Raw genomic sequence first — 19334 nt, 5'->3', positions numbered from 1 at the left:
CTTAATGCTCCCCCTCACCCCCCCGCGTTGGAATTTCGAAAAATCCTTTCTTAGTGTGCGTTTCCATGACGTACCCTAACTGTGTACCAAATTTCACCTCTTTAGGTTAAGCGGTTTGCTCTGGGCGATGATGAATCAGTGAATGAATGAGTGAGTCAGTCAGGACAAGCAATTTTATATATTTAGATTAATAAATAACAAACCCTTGATAAAAATTACAACAAAAATCGTAAAAAATTATTTAAAAAATCGCAAATTTATTGCATATAGGTACACAAGAAAAAATCAATCATATGATTACTAAAAATATAAATTTAAAATTTTTGTCTGTTTGGTATGTGAAAATTGCTAATGAGAAAATTGCTGTTGCTCTTCTTCAATTAACTTTTCAATCTTGTGTTCTAAATTAGTCAAGCTGAGTCGGAGCTAAATCCAAAGAATATTGTTTAAATGTGTTCCAGTTTTATGGTATTCTTCAGTAGACATGTTCCATGGACACTTTCAAATTTCTTCCATTAAAACTCTACCCTATATATCAATATATTTACAGAAGTAGAAAACTTATATGACAATAGAACAGCTATACAAACACACATGAATGCTTGTTTTGCACATACCTGTAGTCAGAAATATCAGTCAAAATTCTGTGTCAATGAATTGCTAGCTATATGTCCAACACAGGCATAGTGTACAGTACATATCATCCAAGTGCAGTGTGGCCACTCCCACTGTCTAATAATGTGGTGATCTTTTTGATTTATAGCAAGCATAGCATCTATACTTATGTAGTGGTTGAGGCTTTAATAAAAATAAAGAATAGCAGATTTAAATTATAAAATATTTTAGTCTAGTGAATATGATCTTTTTCTTGATAAAGTGATTTAATTTAGTTATATTTGTTTGTTATTATTTCCTCTTCAAGCTTTTTCTTGAAAGTATATGAATATATTTCAAAAAATTAAGCTTAATAGTTTGATAATTTCCATTTCACTTTTTCTGTTTTTATAAAATTTCTTATATTAAAATGTTCAAATAATATAAAATATGGAAAACTTGCATGAAGAAAGTATCTTACGGAAGTTAAATTCTTAATCATGTTTTATTGATATGCAATGTTATAAGGCTCTGTTTGGGAACAATGAAGAGAAGCTAACTTGAAATCTAGTTTTTTACTTTACAAGACATGTACTAATATTTACAATAAAGAAGTAATTTTGATAAAGAAATATATAGAAGGAATTTTTCAGAAGTTTATTTGTTAGTTCTTTAGTGTGGAGGTACATATTTAGGACTTGAGTGAAAAACTCAACACACAATTTTCAATGTTCCAGAGAAAGAAAGAAAAAATAAAAAAATTGAGTTTGGACAGTTAAAGGAATTTAATCATAATTAAAATGTTTATTGGATTTAATACTTTTGGCTTTAATCATTATTCAGTGTTAAAGCATGTGTATTTTCAGATTTTAAGGGTCAACTTGATATACAGGCAATAAAATAATTTCATGACTTACAAGGTTTTCACTTTGGACCAGTGATAATCTAATACACTTAGCCATTGATTGAGAGACAAAAACTGAAATTGCAGTCTCTCCATTTTATTATATAATTTTATTACCTTTTATAGTTACAGTTTTGATATATGAGACTTTTGAAAAGTAAGCTTTAATATTAGTTAAATATATGAAAAATAAGAAGAAANTAATATCTTTAATTCTTGATTTTTTATATAATAAATATACAAGTTTTGTTGTCAAATCTTTTGCATTAATCATTTTTTGTAGAAATTTTATATAATGTTTAATCCGTATTGTATTAAGTTTATACCTCATTAATTCTAGACGCAACGCACTACCAGGAATATTAAATTCAAGTTGAAATATTCTTCTAATAAAAATATTTCGAATTTCTTCCATATCATTAAAATTGTTTAGACTCCAAATTGGAGCAGCACAGCACAGAGAGTTTATCACTAATGAGTTAAATAATTGAAAATGGGTTTTAACATTTCTTACTTTTAGTTTACAAAATAATCCCATCAAATTATTTATTAGATTTCTGGCTTTGGCTACTGTATTCTTATACTGTTTGTTGAAAGATAAATTTGACGTAAATATTATCCCTAGAAATTTACTTTCATTTACAATTCTTATTTTTTCTTGATATAAAAGGACTTATATCTTTTTGGAGGATTTGTACCATTTCTAAAAATCATAATTTCTGATTTACTTGGATTTATTTTAACCTTCAGGTTATCTAAGTATTCAACTATTTGTTGTATTTTCCTACATAAAGCTACGGCAGTAGGCGCCATTATAACTATGTCATCTGCATATGACAATGAGTGTATACTCATATTATTAATATATATTCCATCCTCTTCTCTTAAAAAACAGTTATTTAAGTCAAATAAGTAAAAATTAAACAAATATGGTGATAAGGAATCACCCTGTAATAAACCTCTATTTGTATGAAAAGATCTCCAGTATATATTATTTTGTTTAATAATTACATCATATTTTCCATATAATTGGTCAATCATTTTTATAAAGTAGCTACTTGCATTATATTTACTCAATTTCTTTTGTAGCAACTTAATGCTAATTGTGTCAAATGCTTTTTTAAGTCCAAAAACATCGCAAATACCTTCTGTCTTTTCTTCAGTAATTGTAACTGAATTGCTGTTAACAAAATGAAAAGAGCCATTTGTGTTTCGCCGTTTTCTATAAAAGCATATTGCGTAGGATTCTTATATTTATTTGTCTCTATCCAATTTTTAAATTTCTCCGCAAGTGTAGCTGTAAATATTTTCCTAAAACTTGACAGTAGTGCAATTGTCGTATAGTTTGCTGGTTCATTTCTACTACCATGTTTAAAAATCATAGTAAATATTACCTCATTCCAATTTGTAGGTATTATACTGGAGAAATATATTTTATTAAAAAATCTGGTCAAATATTGAATTAGGTTGTAAGGCAATAATTTAATAAATGAATATGGAATTCCATCAGAGCTAAGAGCTGATTTATTTTTAGAATCGATAATCTTTTCTGAACTTCATTTATACTTATTATTTCTTCTTGACTAATTTGATGAGATGTTATCACCTCCATATTAATGTTTCTTTCATTGTATAAATACTCGTCAGAAAACTCTCTATAATATTCTACCCACTTATTATAGTTTATTCTATTTTTATTAGAACATTTGGACTTTTTCCTTCGAAAACTATTTAATATCTTCTAAAATACTCTTGTATCTTTAGATTCTATTAATTTCCTATTTATGTTCAAATATAATTTATTTTTGGCCTTGATTAAGTTCAAATAAATTTTCTTAGTTTTAACATAGTTTATCAGTTCTTCTGTTGTATTGCTCTTCCTGAAAGCTTTTAAGTTTTTTGTTTTTTAATTTTATAATAATAACATGAGTTATCAAACCACTCATTTTTATATCTATGCTTATTGGCGGAGTTACATTTCTTAAATTTGCATTCTTCTAGTTTTGATATCAATCTCTGATAATTAACTATAGGTTCTTTCTCGTTTTCTAACGATATCAAATTTGCTGTCATATCCTCTGCCTCCCTTAACCATTTCTGTTTGTTGTAGTTTGAGGTAAATTTACTATTAAATATTACTGACTGATCATCTCTATTATTTTCCTTTTCATTTCTCCATCCATTATTAACTTAAGTTGTACTGGAAAATGATCAGATGAGTCCTCATCCAGTACTGTCAAAGATTGGCAGTATTCAATTAAGGTCTCAGAGCATATAACATAGTCTACAATTGATTTTCCTGTATGCGATATATAAGTAAATTCTGCGGGACCATCTCCTTCTATTCTTCCATTTAGGACTACCAATTAAATGAATAAATTCTAATAAATTCTAATAGAGCTTTACCTTCACTATTTAAAATTTTATCTTTAGATTGTCTTTTATTATTCATATTTTTATAATTTTGAAAAATCTTTGTCTCCGACATCTCTCCTATACAAGAGTTAAAATCTTCGATCAACCACAGATGAGTAAAAAAAAATCCCATTTATTTAGATAATATTGAATTTCATTTAATATTGGTTTCTTTTCCACTGTTTGGCTGTAGATATGTTACTATTATTCCTAAATAATGTTTGTTCCATGCATTTTTTAGTTTGTCTTTTAATTCTATTATTGCTAGTAAAAAGTTCTTGCTTATAGTTTGATATAAAATATCTCCAAGACTTTTCTTGATTAAAAGTAACATGCCTCCCGAAGGACGGCCGAATTTACTTGTGCAGTATGCATTACTCATTAAGTTAATATATTATTTTCTTGTTCTAAATAAGTTTTTTTTTGACAAATTCAAAGTTGTTAACCACCTTTCAGTTATTCCTGTAATTTCATTCGAATCTATAAGTTTTTTCATTGACATTGTCTGAATTTTTCCTTTGATTCCTTGGCAGTTCCAAAAACTGAATAATACATTATTATGTATTTTCTTTGATCTTAATTTAATCTTTTTTATATTTTTTTTTCCGAAGTCAGTTTATTTCTGTTCACATTTTCTTCATCTGTTTCTATATGATTATATCCCTGATTATCATTTTGTATAATTATTGCTTTTATTACTTTGTCAGGATTTTTTGGGTTATTTGTCCTAAAAAATGGTTTACTAATATAAATTCATTAGTATCCATATCAATTGTATATATGTGATTATCTTTTATATAGTAATCATCTTTTATTCGTACTCTGATATTTTCTGCCATTTCTACCTTAATTTTATTAAGTAGTCGTTTTCTCCTGATTCTAGATCTAAGACATAAATCTGTTTTTATGACAATGTTCTTTTCCTCATTCTTCATTTTGGAACGGTTCATCCAAAATTTCTTAAGGATTAGATTCCTTTCTTTAACCAAAGTTGTTATCATTTTTATCATTTAATTCTTTAAATTATTTTTTTCCAAGTTGATTAAACCTTCTATTTCTATATTTTTTAAGCCTAAATTTACTTTTATAAATTGTTTTATTTCTTGCAGGTTATCAATCGTTTTAAATGGAAAATTTAGAATAATTAGATTTCTTTTAGTTTTATCATTTAATGTTCTATCTAGCTCAAACTCTAACATACCTTTTAAATTTACACAAGGTTTTACTTTTTTTTCACACTGTTGAATTTTTTTACCAATGATTTTCATTTCATCTTTAATTTTCGTGTTGTCTTCCTGAAGTCATCTAATATCATATTTGATTATCTGCATTTCCTGGTTTAAAGTCTCAAACTTCTCCTGAATTAGATCAGGAAAATTGATTTAAGTGAGTATTCCAGTTCATTTTCTCTTAACTGCTCAATCTGTTCCAATGTTTCAGAATAGTCCTTAATTTTAGAATTTCTCATACTCTTGGTATTTATACTCATCTCATCCTCTGAATTATATTTTTCACCAATTAAATCCACTAACTGGTTTGTGTCTTCCAAAGTCTGAACAAGTTCTTTTCCGGGTCTTCCACGCCCTCTTCTTTGCATATTTGTTTGACTTGATTTTAGTGGAGAACGTTGAAGCGGGCGAGGATTCGTTTCAATTCCGGCCATGATTAACAACAATAATATTAAATTAATTGTTAATAGGGTTGTTAAGCAACTATTAAAAACTAGATAATGGCTTTTAATCCAGGTGTAATCCATTGTGCATTGTTTGTCTCAGCTCTAACAAAAAAAGTCACCAACACTCACCACAACTAGAAGCACCCCCTAAATGTAGAACTAAGAAAAACTAATGAATTACACGAGCTAATTCTTTGGTTCTAAATATGGAAATGTTTAATTTAAAAATGTAATCCACTCATTTACAAATTCTGAGGAACTATATTTTGTACTGCACTAGGAAATAACCTTGTTCTTAAAGTATTTGTGAAACATATCTCATCAAAAAGATGACTGTGTAAACATTTTTCTTTCCTTTTGGAGTTTTTGATTTTTAGATTTTATGGATCTTTAGTTTTTATCATGTAAATAACATAAGCAATGTTTCTTTGTTTAGTCATTATTTAAATCAGTATACTAATCTTGAGATACTAAATTATTGAAATAACTCTTACTGAATATGAAATGCTTATCTTTCGTAACTATTATTACTTTTATCTTTATTATTATTAATTCTTAAAAATATCTAAATATAACAAATTTAGAAAATTTGGAATTTAATTTTTTTTTATTGAAAAATATTATAAAATGAAGGGAGTTTATTACACTACATACATATTTTTGTAAATCTAGAAAAGTGCTGTCCTATATATTTGTTCTAAAAATTGATATAAACTAATAATTATGTAAATTAATAATATTTTGTAATGTAGTTACACGAACATGGTGCTTATTTGGTGGACAGTTTGATAGAGAGTAATCCTATGATGAAAGATTGGGAATGTATGACAGATCTTCTTTTAGAAGAACCAGGATCTCAAGAAGAACCTCTTGATGATAGGCAAGAAACATCACTCATTGAAATAATGGTCTGCTGTGTCAAACAGGCTGCTACAGGAGAACCACCAGTTGGACGGGGTCCAAATCGTAAAGTATGTTTTAAACTTGGAACATGAAATGAATATTGACATTTTGGTAATACATAAAAATAAATTTAAACAAAATATAAATTACAAGAAAAATATTTTTTCAGCAATTATCAGCTAAAGAACTGAAACAAGTTGGAGATGATCGTGTTAAATTGACTGAACATTTCATTCTTACTCTCCCTCAGTTGCTAGCTAAATATATGGCAGATCAAGAGAAGATTGCTAATTTGATGGTTATTCCACAATATTTTGATCTTGAAATATATACCACAAGTCGTCAGGAAAAGGTACTTTATTTTCAATATTATTATATTACTGTATGAACCAAATATCATTTGATGTTTTCTCCAGTTTTAGAGTCAGAAATTGCTCTAGACCTATATTTGGCCTTGACTTGTACTCATTTAACTCTGTACGTCATGTTCAGAGTTAAACTGATGCTAAAATTTGGTGTGTTGATTATTTAGTGATTGGCCTTTATATTGCAGCCTACAAACTGTGCTGGAATCAAGTGTTTGGCTTGATTGCAAACAATTGATTAAACTAAGCTGTTTTAATTGTATTTAACATAACCAGTCAGTTTTGATAACTTCTATAGAAATTTTATTTTGATAACTTAAATTTAACTTTATTTTACTCCTGGAGTCTCTACTAAACAAGCAATTGTCAAAAATTGAGAAGGAAGGTTGCTTAAAACTTAACTTGAAATTTCTTATGTTGTAAAGTGTAAATTTATATTGTAATTATAAATTTATGTATTTGATATGATTGTATGTTTTGGACTTTATAAAAAGTGTTTGGACAGTTGTTAAAAATATAAATAAAAGTGAAACACAAAGTTTTTTTTTTTTTTGGATAAACATGAAATATGAAGGAAGACTATTTCCTTGACATGATGTAGATGCTGGACAGTTTACTACCTAATACATAGGACATTGTCTCAATTTTTCTGTAACTTATATTAATTTCATTTTTATGGTTATCAACAAAGCAGCAAGTTACAATTTGTCAGTTATAAGAGTATCTAATGGATATATTTCTATAAATCCAAACCTTTAAGTACTATTTTCTGATAAACTATGCATGATGTAAATGTGATTTGTAAAAATTACTAAGAAAGCAATCAAATGTTTTTCATTTATGCTGATGGATTCCCAGATATTCATAAATACCAATTCAAAAAATTTTTATTTCTAACTAAAGTAATTTTGAAAAGGAAGAAATGTAATGAATGAACTAATTTTCATAAACAGTTATAGATAAGAATCAATAAAAATTCCACATATTCTAGTAAAAGTTAACAGTAGTAGAATTATGAAAGAATGTTGGTGAAGACATAGTTATAAATAGCTTTAAGATGTTACCAATGAGTAAGACAGAATGGATGATGGTGTATTGAGAAGGCTGAAAACCATAACGGCCATGAAATAGGAAATGGGAATGATTGATAATGAAAATTCTGATAAAGATGAAAGTGATGGAGTATTGTTTCAATGACTTTCCAAATTTTTTAAAATGCAAATTGCTAAATTTTTGCATGTGAATAAAATTAATAATAAAAGGTCAATGTATATTCAGTCCTAATTTTTTCAAAAAGTAAAGATTCCAAAATTGTGAGTCAACTTATATTTGGACCAATATGGTGATTTGTAGAACATTTGAATATATTTAACACATTAACTGCCTGTTGTAATATGATATTTTGCATCAGGGGGCCAAAAAATGAAAATTTGATATCTAATAATTGATTATAACATAAATAAAAGGGTCACTGATAAGAAAAGTATATATAAACAAAGACCGGGGAGTCGTATGACCTTGAACGTGAGGCTGCTTTCTCCCAGGCAATAAATTTTATAACCCCACTGTAACTAGACATCCTTCCCTACTTAAAAGTATTTACATCTGTGTGTTAAAGTATTTCACACTTTGTTTCGACTGCAAATGATGTTTTTTTTCTGTAAATATGTATTAAAACGCACTTATATACTTTGATTTTTTTTGTAATATTATTTACTTTATATGCGGTAAAAAAGAATAATTAAACTAATTTTCGATATTTTAAATTATTTACTATTAAAATAAATCACTATCAGATAAAAAATAAATTTTTATTAAAAAAAACTATGACCACCGACCTTGTATTGCATCATGACGCCACATGACGCGTTGGCGGTCATAGCTAGGACCGATTTGCCATACGACTGCCAGTGTTTGAAGCCAACTGAATAGATCTCCATGAGAGGCCAGCACTAAGCATGCAGAAAACGTCGTACAAGGCCAGGAAAATTTAACCTTGAGTAAAACTACATTGTTTACGACTACGGGCTGTTGTATGGCACTGTACGGGCATTTCCATTACAACGGCGCGCGCATCGTATGGCAGACAACCTGTTAAGGCATTAATTTTTTGCAAACAGAATTGAAATTATAAATTTTATGATGTAGATTAGAGATGGCCAGCTGGATGGTATATGAGCCAGATCTGAGCTGTTGCATAGTCTTAGTGCAGTGACATGCCATTAATTATATAGTTTTTTTAATATGACTATGAGATATTGTAATGGCTGTTTGCATGGGTGGATTCTTGCAAATAGCCATTACAATATCTTATAATTGCAATCAATTGAAGGTTGGTAAGGAGAAATATGTACATATAAGGATACATAAATTCATGAGTTAAAGTGAAGTACAAGATAGTGTGGCATAATTTATTCTGACAATAAACAAGATTTCAGCATGTGTATACATCTAGTAGTCTTCATATAGTGGACTTAATGCTGAGAAATTTGATTGTGGTGGCAAGTTTGTACACTGTTGTCATGATATACAGTCGACCCCTCTATAACACTGTTGATAATTCCATTTTATATGAATTCCATGTTGTANACTGTGTACCAAATTTCACCTCTCTAGGTCCAGCGGTTTGCTCTGGGCGATGATGAATCAGTCAATGAGTCAGTCAGGACAAGCAATTATATATATATATAGATTGCTTGTCCTGACTGACTCACTGATTCATCCCTTCTTAGTGTGCGTTTTCATGACTTACCCTAACTGTGTACCAAATTTCACCTCTCTAGGTCCAGCGGTTTGCTCTGGGCGATGATGAATCAGTCAATGAGTCAGTCAGGACAAGCAATTATATATATATATAGATTGCTTGTCCTGACTGACTCACTGATTCATCCCTTCTTAGTGTGCGTTTTCATGACTTACCCTAACTGTGTACCAAATTTCACCTCTCTAGGTCCAGCGGTTTGCTCTGGGCGATGATGAATCAGTCAATGAGTCAGTCAGGACAAGCAATTATATATATATATAGATTGCTTGTCCTGACTGACTCACTGATTCATCCCTTCTTAGTGTGCGTTTTCATGACTTACCCTAACTGTGTACCAAATTTCACCTCTCTAGGTCCAGCGGTTTGCTCTGGGCGATGATGAATCAGTCAATGAGTCAGTCAGGACAAGCAATTATATATATATATAGATTGCTTGTCCTGACTGACTCACTGATTCATCCCTTCTTAGTGTGCGTTTTCATGACTTACCCTAACTGTGTACCAAATTTCACCTCTCTAGGTCCAGCGGTTTGCTCTGGGCGATGATGAATCAGTCAATGAGTCAGTCAGGACAAGCAATTATATATATATATAGATTGCTTGTCCTGACTGACTCACTGATTCATCCCTTCTTAGTGTGCGTTTTCATGACTTACCCTAACTGTGTACCAAATTTCACCTCTCTAGGTCCAGCGGTTTGCTCTGGGCGATGATGAATCAGTCAATGAGTCAGTCAGGACAAGCAATTATATATATATATAGATTGCTTGTCCTGACTGACTCACTGATTCATCCCTTCTTAGTGTGCGTTTTCATGACTTACCCTAACTGTGTACCAAATTTCACCTCTCTAGGTCCAGCGGTTTGCTCTGGGCGATGATGAATCAGTCAATGAGTCAGTCAGGACAAGCAATTATATATATATATAGATTGCTTGTCCTGACTGACTCACTGATTCATCCCTTCTTAGTGTGCGTTTTCATGACTTACCCTAACTGTGTACCAAATTTCACCTCTCTAGGTCCAGCGGTTTGCTCTGGGCGATGATGAATCAGTCAATGAGTCAGTCAGGACAAGCAATTATATATATATATAGATTGCTTGTCCTGACTGACTCACTGATTCATCCCTTCTTAGTGTGCGTTTTCATGACTTACCCTAACTGTGTACCAAATTTCACCTCTCTAGGTCCAGCGGTTTGCTCTGGGCGATGATGAATCAGTCAATGAGTCAGTCAGGACAAGCAATTATATATATATATAGATTGCTTGTCCTGACTGACTCACTGATTCATCCCTTCTTAGTGTGCGTTTTCATGACTTACCCTAACTGTGTACCAAATTTCACCTCTCTAGGTCCAGCGGTTTGCTCTGGGCGATGATGAATCAGTCAATGAGTCAGTCAGGACAAGCAATTATATATATATATAGATTGCTTGTCCTGACTGACTCACTGATTCATCCCTTCTTAGTGTGCGTTTTCATGACTTACCCTAACTGTGTACCAAATTTCACCTCTCTAGGTCCAGCGGTTTGCTCTGGGCGATGATGAATCAGTCAATGAGTCAGTCAGGACAAGCAATTATATATATATATAGATTGCTTGTCCTGACTGACTCACTGATTCATCCCTTCTTAGTGTGCGTTTTCATGACTTACCCTAACTGTGTACCAAATTTCACCTCTCTAGGTCCAGCGGTTTGCTCTGGGCGATGATGAATCAGTCAATGAGTCAGTCAGGACAAGCAATTATATATATATATAGATTGCTTGTCCTGACTGACTCACTGATTCATCCCTTCTTAGTGTGCGTTTTCATGACTTACCCTAACTGTGTACCAAATTTCACCTCTCTAGGTCCAGCGGTTTGCTCTGGGCGATGATGAATCAGTCAATGAGTCAGTCAGGACAAGCAATTATATATATATATAGATTGCTTGTCCTGACTGACTCACTGATTCATCCCTTCTTAGTGTGCGTTTTCATGACTTACCCTAACTGTGTACCAAATTTCACCTCTCTAGGTCCAGCGGTTTGCTCTGGGCGATGATGAATCAGTCAATGAGTCAGTCAGGACAAGCAATTATATATATATATAGATTGCTTGTCCTGACTGACTCACTGATTCATCCCTTCTTAGTGTGCGTTTTCATGACTTACCCTAACTGTGTACCAAATTTCACCTCTCTAGGTCCAGCGGTTTGCTCTGGGCGATGATGAATCAGTCAATGAGTCAGTCAGGACAAGCAATTATATATATATATAGATTGCTTGTCCTGACTGACTCACTGATTCATCCCTTCTTAGTGTGCGTTTTCATGACTTACCCTAACTGTGTACCAAATTTCACCTCTCTAGGTCCAGCGGTTTGCTCTGGGCGATGATGAATCAGTCAATGAGTCAGTCAGGACAAGCAATTATATATATATATAGATTGCTTGTCCTGACTGACTCACTGATTCATCCCTTCTTAGTGTGCGTTTTCATGACTTACCCTAACTGTGTACCAAATTTCACCTCTCTAGGTCCAGCGGTTTGCTCTGGGCGATGATGAATCAGTCAATGAGTCAGTCAGGACAAGCAATTATATATATATATAGATTGCTTGTCCTGACTGACTCACTGATTCATCCCTTCTTAGTGTGCGTTTTCATGACGTACCCTAACTGTGTACCAAATTTCACCTCTCTAGGTCCAGCGGTTTGCTCTGGGCGATGATGAATCAGTGAGTGAATGAGTCATTCAGTCAGTCAGGACAAGCAATTTTATATATTTAGATTAATAAATAACAAACCCTTGATAAAAATTACAACAAAAATCGTAAAAAATTATTTAAAAAATCGCAAATTTATTGCATATAGGTACACAAGAAAAAATCAATCATATGATTACTAAAAATATAAATTTAAAATTTTTGTCTGTTTGGTATGTGAAAATTGCTAATGAGAAAATTGCTGTTGCTCTTCTTCAATTAACTTTTCAATCTTGTGTTCTAAATTAGTCAAGCTGAGTCGGAGCTAAATCCAAAGAATATTGTTTAAATGTGTTCCAGTTTTATGGTATTCTTCAGTAGACATGTTCCATGGACACTTTCAAATTTCTTCCATTAAAACTCTACCCTATATATCAATATATTTACAGAAGTAGAAAACTTATATGACAATAGAACAGCTATACAAACACACATGAATGCTTGTTTTGCACATACCTGTAGTCAGAAATATCAGTCAAAATTCTGTGTCAATGAATTGCTAGCTATATGTCCAACACAGGCATAGTGTACAGTACATATCATCCAAGTGCAGTGTGGCCACTCCCACTGTCTAATAATGTGGTGATCTTTTTGATTTATAGCAAGCATAGCATCTATACTTATGTAGTGGTTGAGGCTTTAATAAAAATAAAGAATAGCAGATTTAAATTATAAAATATTTTAGTCTAGTGAATATGATCTTTTTCTTGATAAAGTGATTTAATTTAGTTATATTTGTTTGTTATTATTTCCTCTTCAAGCTTTTTCTTGAAAGTATATGAATATATTTCAAAAAATTAAGCTTAATAGTTTGATAATTTCCATTTCACTTTTTCTGTTTTTATAAAATTTCTTATATTAAAATGTTCAAATAATATAAAATATGGAAAACTTGCATGAAGAAAGTATCTTACGGAAGTTAAATTCTTAATCATGTTTTATTGATATGCAATGTTATAAGGCTCTGTTTGGGAACAATGAAGAGAAGCTAACTTGAAATCTAGTTTTTTACTTTACAAGACATGTACTAATATTTACAATAAAGAAGTAATTTTGATAAAGAAATATATAGAAGGAATTTTTCAGAAGTTTATTTGTTAGTTCTTTAGTGTGGAGGTACATATTTAGGACTTGAGTGAAAAACTCAACACACAATTTTCAATGTTCCAGAGAAAGAAAGAAAAAATAAAAAAATTGAGTTTGGACAGTTAAAGGAATTTAATCATAATTAAAATGTTTATTGGATTTAATACTTTTGGCTTTAATCATTATTCAGTGTTAAAGCATGTGTATTTTCAGATTTTAAGGGTCAACTTGATATACAGGCAATAAAATAATTTCATGACTTACAAGGTTTTCACTTTGGACCAGTGATAATCTAATACACTTAGCCATTGATTGAGAGACAAAAACTGAAATTGCAGTCTCTCCATTTTATTATATAATTTTATTACCTTTTATAGTTACAGTTTTGATATATGAGACTTTTGAAAAGTAAGCTTTAATATTAGTTAAATATATGAAAAATAAGAAGAAAATTTATAATTTGATGATTTTGAAATATATATCATAAGTCATCAAGAAAAGATATTTTAATTTTTTAATATAAAAATTTTAATTTATAGCACGTTAAATTATATCTGGGACATCAATTTTTATGTATCAGATCTGTCATTCATGTCTGATTTTAAATTACTTGTTTTAAAATTTTTATAGGAAGATAGATATTTTGTATTTTGTTTAATGTTAATAAATGATATAGGAAAATTATAATAATAATAATAGTAATAATAATAATTTAGTAATTTTTTATGAATCTTATTTATAAAACAAAATTATCAGTGATACAGATCTACCTCGAGTTACATCATTCTCAATTATACGTCATTTGTCAAAAAAGTATATGGAAAAATAAAAATCAAGATAAGTCATTTTATTCGACTTTACGTCCATTCGCCACAAATATTGAAGTTGTAATATCACTAGAAAAGTGTTAAAAGCACATAATCATATTAAAATATGTACATTTACAGTAAATGTTAATATAATCATCATAAATCCTAGAGAACAAAACATAAAAACATGTGTTTCTGTGTTGTCGTCTTATTTAATGGTCTTTAAGTGCTCATTATTGGCGTTTTCCACGGTAGTTCCAATATCTACCATTTGGCATTGTTGTCAGCGCCACTCAATATTGGTAAATTTAATATAAATTAGTTTATTTTCTACTGTCGCAAGAAAATTTTAAGAACTGTATTTGTTATTTAACCTTACGAAATCATCTTATTTTATAATGTCTTAGAGCAAACCACATTCACAAATAAAGAGTCTGCGATGTATTATAAACATCACCAAATTGTAAACAGGTACATTTACAAGTATGTACTGTATGCACATGTATTCATAAATTTAGATTACTTTTTTCCTGTACTATATTAAAAACTAAAATTTATTTGTTTGTAAGCTTAAAATAGATTCTTATTAATCATACCAGGTGTATAAGCTTAAATCCACTGTTTTTTAGTCAGAAAAAACACACATTTTTTTCTTAGAAAGCAAAAACAAATTTATTCAAAGTACTTTCCCTCACTAGTGACACATTTTTTCCATCTCTTGGGCAATGTGTGGATACCATGCCAAAAAAATTCCTTCTCTTTCGAGGCAAACCACTCATCAAGCCATTTTCAGACATCTTCGTAAGAATCGAAGTGCCGCTCAGCGAGCACGTGGCCCATCAATGAAAACAGATGATAGTTGGAAGGGGCCAGGTCTGGTGAATAAGTGGGATGGGGTAGCTCCTCCCAGTTGAGTGTCTTCAAGTAGTTTTGGACCAATGTTGACACATGCGATGGTGCATTGTCATGGAGGAAAATCAGCTTGTCATGTCTTTGCTGATAATCCGGCCTTTTTTCACGCAGAGCACAGTGCAATTTGATCAGTAGTTGGTGGTAGCGGTGGGCATTGACAGTTTCACCAGGTTTCAACAGTTCAAAGTAGACAATACCCTGCTGATCCCACCAAACACACAGCATTGTCTTCTGTCCAAAGTGTTTGGTCTTGGGGAAGATGTTGATGGTTTGCCTGGATCAACTCACGATTTCTTGAGTTTAGGATTCTCGAAATATATCCATTTCTCATCACCAGTTACAATCCGATGCAGAAACGACTTTCTTTTTTGTCTGGTGAGCAAGATTTTGCATGTGTTTTGGCATCGCTCCATCTGCCTATTGTTCACTTTGTGTGGCACCCATTTTCCGATCTTCTGAATCTTTCCCATGGCACATAGATGCATGGAAATGGCTGGTTGAGTAACACCCAATTGCTTGGCAAGCATTTTTTGCGATTGGGTATCGTCCTCATCCAAAAGAGCCTGCAGTTGATGGTCCTCAACCTTCCTGGGCCAATTTTCACGCTTCTTGTTGCTCAGGTCAAAATTTCCATCTTTGAACTGATTAAATCAATCTCTGCACGAGGTTTCTGATAAAGCACTGTTGCCACAGGCCTCCACAAGCATTCGATGTGCTTCGGCAGCCAACTTCTTCAAATTGAAGCAGAAAAGCAAAGCCAGCCGCATATACTCTTTTTCTGGCACAAAAGTAGACATGATTACCAAAGGAAAAATATATGTTGTTGTATGAAATTGCTGATGATGTGCACTGATTAATGTTGACAGATGTCAAAATCATAAAAAAAAAATATGGTGTCGTCATGGTAGCTTAATACGCTCACTTACACCATCTATTAGCAAACAGCGGATTTAATCTTATACACCTGGTATATTATTAAAAATTCATATACAAATAAAATACAGAACTGGGAATGGTTATTTGTGGTTTAGCCTAGTGACAAGTAAATTCGGAGACAAGTAAATTTGATTTAAGTCGTTTTTCGACTTAAATNAATTTGATTTGGTGAATTTATAAAATTAGATTTTTTGTAAAATATATTTTATATATTTATATTTCAATTTAAAAAATGTTTTCGTTTTTAGGTTGGAGATGTTAGATTGAAATGTCTTCAAGCATTACTTCCATTATATGCTTCTGAAGAATTAACAAGCAAATTGGAACTTTTCACAAATAAATTTAAGGTTTGTGTAAAATATTTTTAATAAAAATGAGTTTTATATATGCAACAATTTCTTAGAATTTATATAGAATTTATTTTTTCAGTAATTATTAAGACTGTATGTTGTGTATAGAATAGTATTTGAAATATAACTAAAGCATGCTTTTTGTGTGTCCTGAACAAATTTAATTAATGTGGTTGCATTTTATGTAAGAATCATTTTTAAAGACTGTATTACTCAAGATCAGTTTTATTATAAGAATAAATGTAAAATTTGGCAATACATTCTAAGAATTGTAAATTTCTAATTATTGAAGCATATGTTTGCTGTTGAATATGATAATTTTATTTATTTGCATTTCTATAAATTTATTAAGCTGAATTTTTAAAAATTATTTATAGGATAGAATTGTTGCAATGACTCTAGATAAGGAATATGAAGTAGCTGTTCATGCTGTGAAGTTAGTAATTAGCATTCACAAGTGAGTATTTTCATTTTTTACATTATTTGTAACAGTTTATTTTTTGTATGATAAAATTGTTGTAATATATTGATAATAGTAGTGTAAAAATAAAGTACAGTTGTGTTTTGCACTGCAAATTTAATTCATTTCAGAAGGTTATTTGAACTTGAAATCATTTGAATTCTGAATCAATTTTTGCATTAGAAATAATGGAAAGTTTGCTAATTCACTTCCAGACCTTGACAATACCCATTTTCATAAACTTAAAACAGCAAATTTGCATAATTTAAGGGAAAAATAACTCAATTAAATGGCCTAATAATAAATTAAAATATGAAAACAATAAATAAAACATGTAAATACTGTACAATAAAATGAAAATTGTATTTACTGGTTGCACACCATCAACTTTAGCATCTTATATATGGCAGCTAGATCTTCCACTTTCATACCATTTTCAAGCTTTGCAATAACTTTCTTTTTACTTCACTTGTTGATACAGGTATACCTCACCTTATGTCAGTAATTGGTTCCACGAGAGGCGACTTAAGTCAAATTTACTTGTCTTTGAATTTATTTGTCATTAGGCTAAACCACAAATAACCATTCCTAGTTCTGTATTTTATTTATAAATGCATTTTTAATAATATACGGTTAATAAGAATCTATATTAAGCTTACAAACAAATAAATTTTAGTTTTTAATAGAGTACAGAAAAAAGTAATCTAAATTTACGAATGCATGTACTGTAAATACAGAACATACTAGTATATATTTTAATATGATTTTATGTGCTTTAAATGCTTTTCTAGTGATATTACGACTTCAATATTTGTGGCAGACAGACGTAAAGTCGAATAAAATGACTTAAACTTGATTTTTATTTTTTCATGTACTTTTTTGACAAATGACATATAATTGAGAACCAGTTATCTCAAAAAGATGTAACCCGAGGTATACCTTTATTACAACCAAGTCTAAGAGGAAGCTCTTAGACTTTGTTGCTTACACCTACTTCTCAGATGCCATGGTTAATTAATAAATAAAAATTACATTGAGTTGAACGGAAAGTTTTGCATATTTTTGGTAGCCATCATTTCTTAACATGGATGTGTGATTTAATTACAACAGTTATGAAATTTAACACATTGTTTGCTATGGTGAGATTATATTCTTTGTTTTAAAGCTTGCTTTAAATTTTTTTTGTCGTAATTTGTTTGAATAAAATCAAGTCAAAACATCTTTAGATGAATAATATACTTTGAGTTTTGGAAAAGATGTAATGACATACAAATAGTAAAAAATTTTGTAATGTTTATGGGGAAGATGCTCTTAAACTTTGAACATATCAAATGTGGTTTAATTTAAAAAGTTTCATTTGGAAATTTTTGAACTAAAGAATACAAAATGTATAGAGTATCCAAAAGCTGTTAATGAAGAAAAATTGTGGGAAGAAATTATTAAAAATCGATGAATAACACACAACATATATAACCAATCACACAAAAAATAATGCAAAAATAAATAAATAAAAATACTGAAAACGTATGAGTGTAACATGAGTGACAGATACTCCATTGCACAACAGATTGCGTTTATATTTAATATAAACTATATAACTATATATAAACTATAAATATAAACTATATATAATTATTATTACTATTATATATAAGTATAAACTATATATATAAACTAATAAACTATATATATGATATTTTTATATAATTGTTATTATGTTTTTATGCATGATTTATGATTTATAATCTATTTTCAAAAGTTAAATGTTGATGAATGTCTAAAAGCTTTTTAATATAGCATTACATTTATGTTTCCTTGTAAGTGATCAAAATTTCCTTTTATTATCTTTGCTGTATTGATAGATAGACGTCATAAATATCTTTGTTTTCTATTTGCTTTCAACTTATCTTTTTTTGCTTGCAACAACAGAATTTATAATATTTTTAATTTGGTTTTATGAAACCTTTCTATGCTACAGATGGAAAGTATTTATGATTTTTGTTTGTTATTTTTTACAAATGAATACAGCTTTATTTAAGTACAGTAGAGTGTCGTTTATCTAAAAGTCGGTCAACTGAAAGTGTTCCAGTAGGCAAATTTAAATTTTTGCTAATGCTGTGGCATGGCAACCTTTGGCTATATCTTAGGCTACTCCAATATTTTTTTTGTTGGTGTTTTAGCTGGCAGCACTGGCACTTTTGTGTGGTGTTTTTCTGAGGACTGTGTGTCTGACGTGTGTCGTGCTGAATTGAACGTTTTTGATACTAGATTAACTTCTAAAGTATAATTGTTTTTGTTTTTATATTTTTCAATATATTTATTTTGTTTGTAAAAAATAAAGAAATAATTTTTAATGATACAATAGCCACGATTATTATTTTAAAAAGTTTACGTTAGGCTTAACATCGAC

At 30.3% G+C, this 19334-nt stretch overlaps 2 protein-coding genes across 2 annotated transcripts in view; both read left to right on the top strand.

Annotated features, from left to right (window-relative positions):
- LOC111625078 (cohesin subunit SA-1-like) overlaps positions 1-19334 on the top strand; it is a 119497-nt gene that overhangs the window by 38953 nt on the left and 61210 nt on the right. The window contains exons 7-8 of the mRNA XM_023368108.1: positions 16363-16461; positions 16842-16921. Of these exons, the coding sequence (XP_023223876.1) occupies positions 16363-16461; positions 16842-16921 (179 nt within the window). The remainder of the gene's footprint in view (positions 1-16362; positions 16462-16841; positions 16922-19334) is intronic.
- On the top strand, positions 6277-6928 carry LOC111625095 (cohesin subunit SA-1-like). The gene is made up of 3 exons (XM_023368126.1): positions 6277-6559; positions 6661-6843; positions 6908-6928. The coding sequence occupies exons 1-3, from the start codon at positions 6392-6394 to the stop codon at positions 6911-6913; spliced, it is 357 nt and encodes a 118-aa protein (XP_023223894.1). The 5' UTR covers positions 6277-6391; the 3' UTR covers positions 6914-6928.

Source organism: Centruroides sculpturatus, unplaced genomic scaffold (genome assembly GCF_000671375.1).
Source record: "Centruroides sculpturatus isolate CEXI.00-Female unplaced genomic scaffold, Cexi_2.0 scaffold295, whole genome shotgun sequence".
Taxonomy (NCBI): Eukaryota; Metazoa; Arthropoda; class Arachnida; order Scorpiones; family Buthidae; genus Centruroides; species Centruroides sculpturatus.
The sequence above is the reverse complement of the archived record's forward strand: the minus strand, read 5'-3'. Positions and strand labels throughout refer to the sequence as shown.

Excerpts from the sequence above, each read along its gene's own strand:
- LOC111625095 (XM_023368126.1), top strand. The coding sequence starts at position 6,392 with ATGATGAAAGATTGGGAATGTATGACAGATCTTCTTTTAGAAGAACCA. Across the intron at positions 6,560-6,660 it reads GACGGGGTCCAAATCGTAAA|CAATTATCAGCTAAAGAACT; the intron begins GTATGTTTTAAA and ends ATATTTTTTCAG.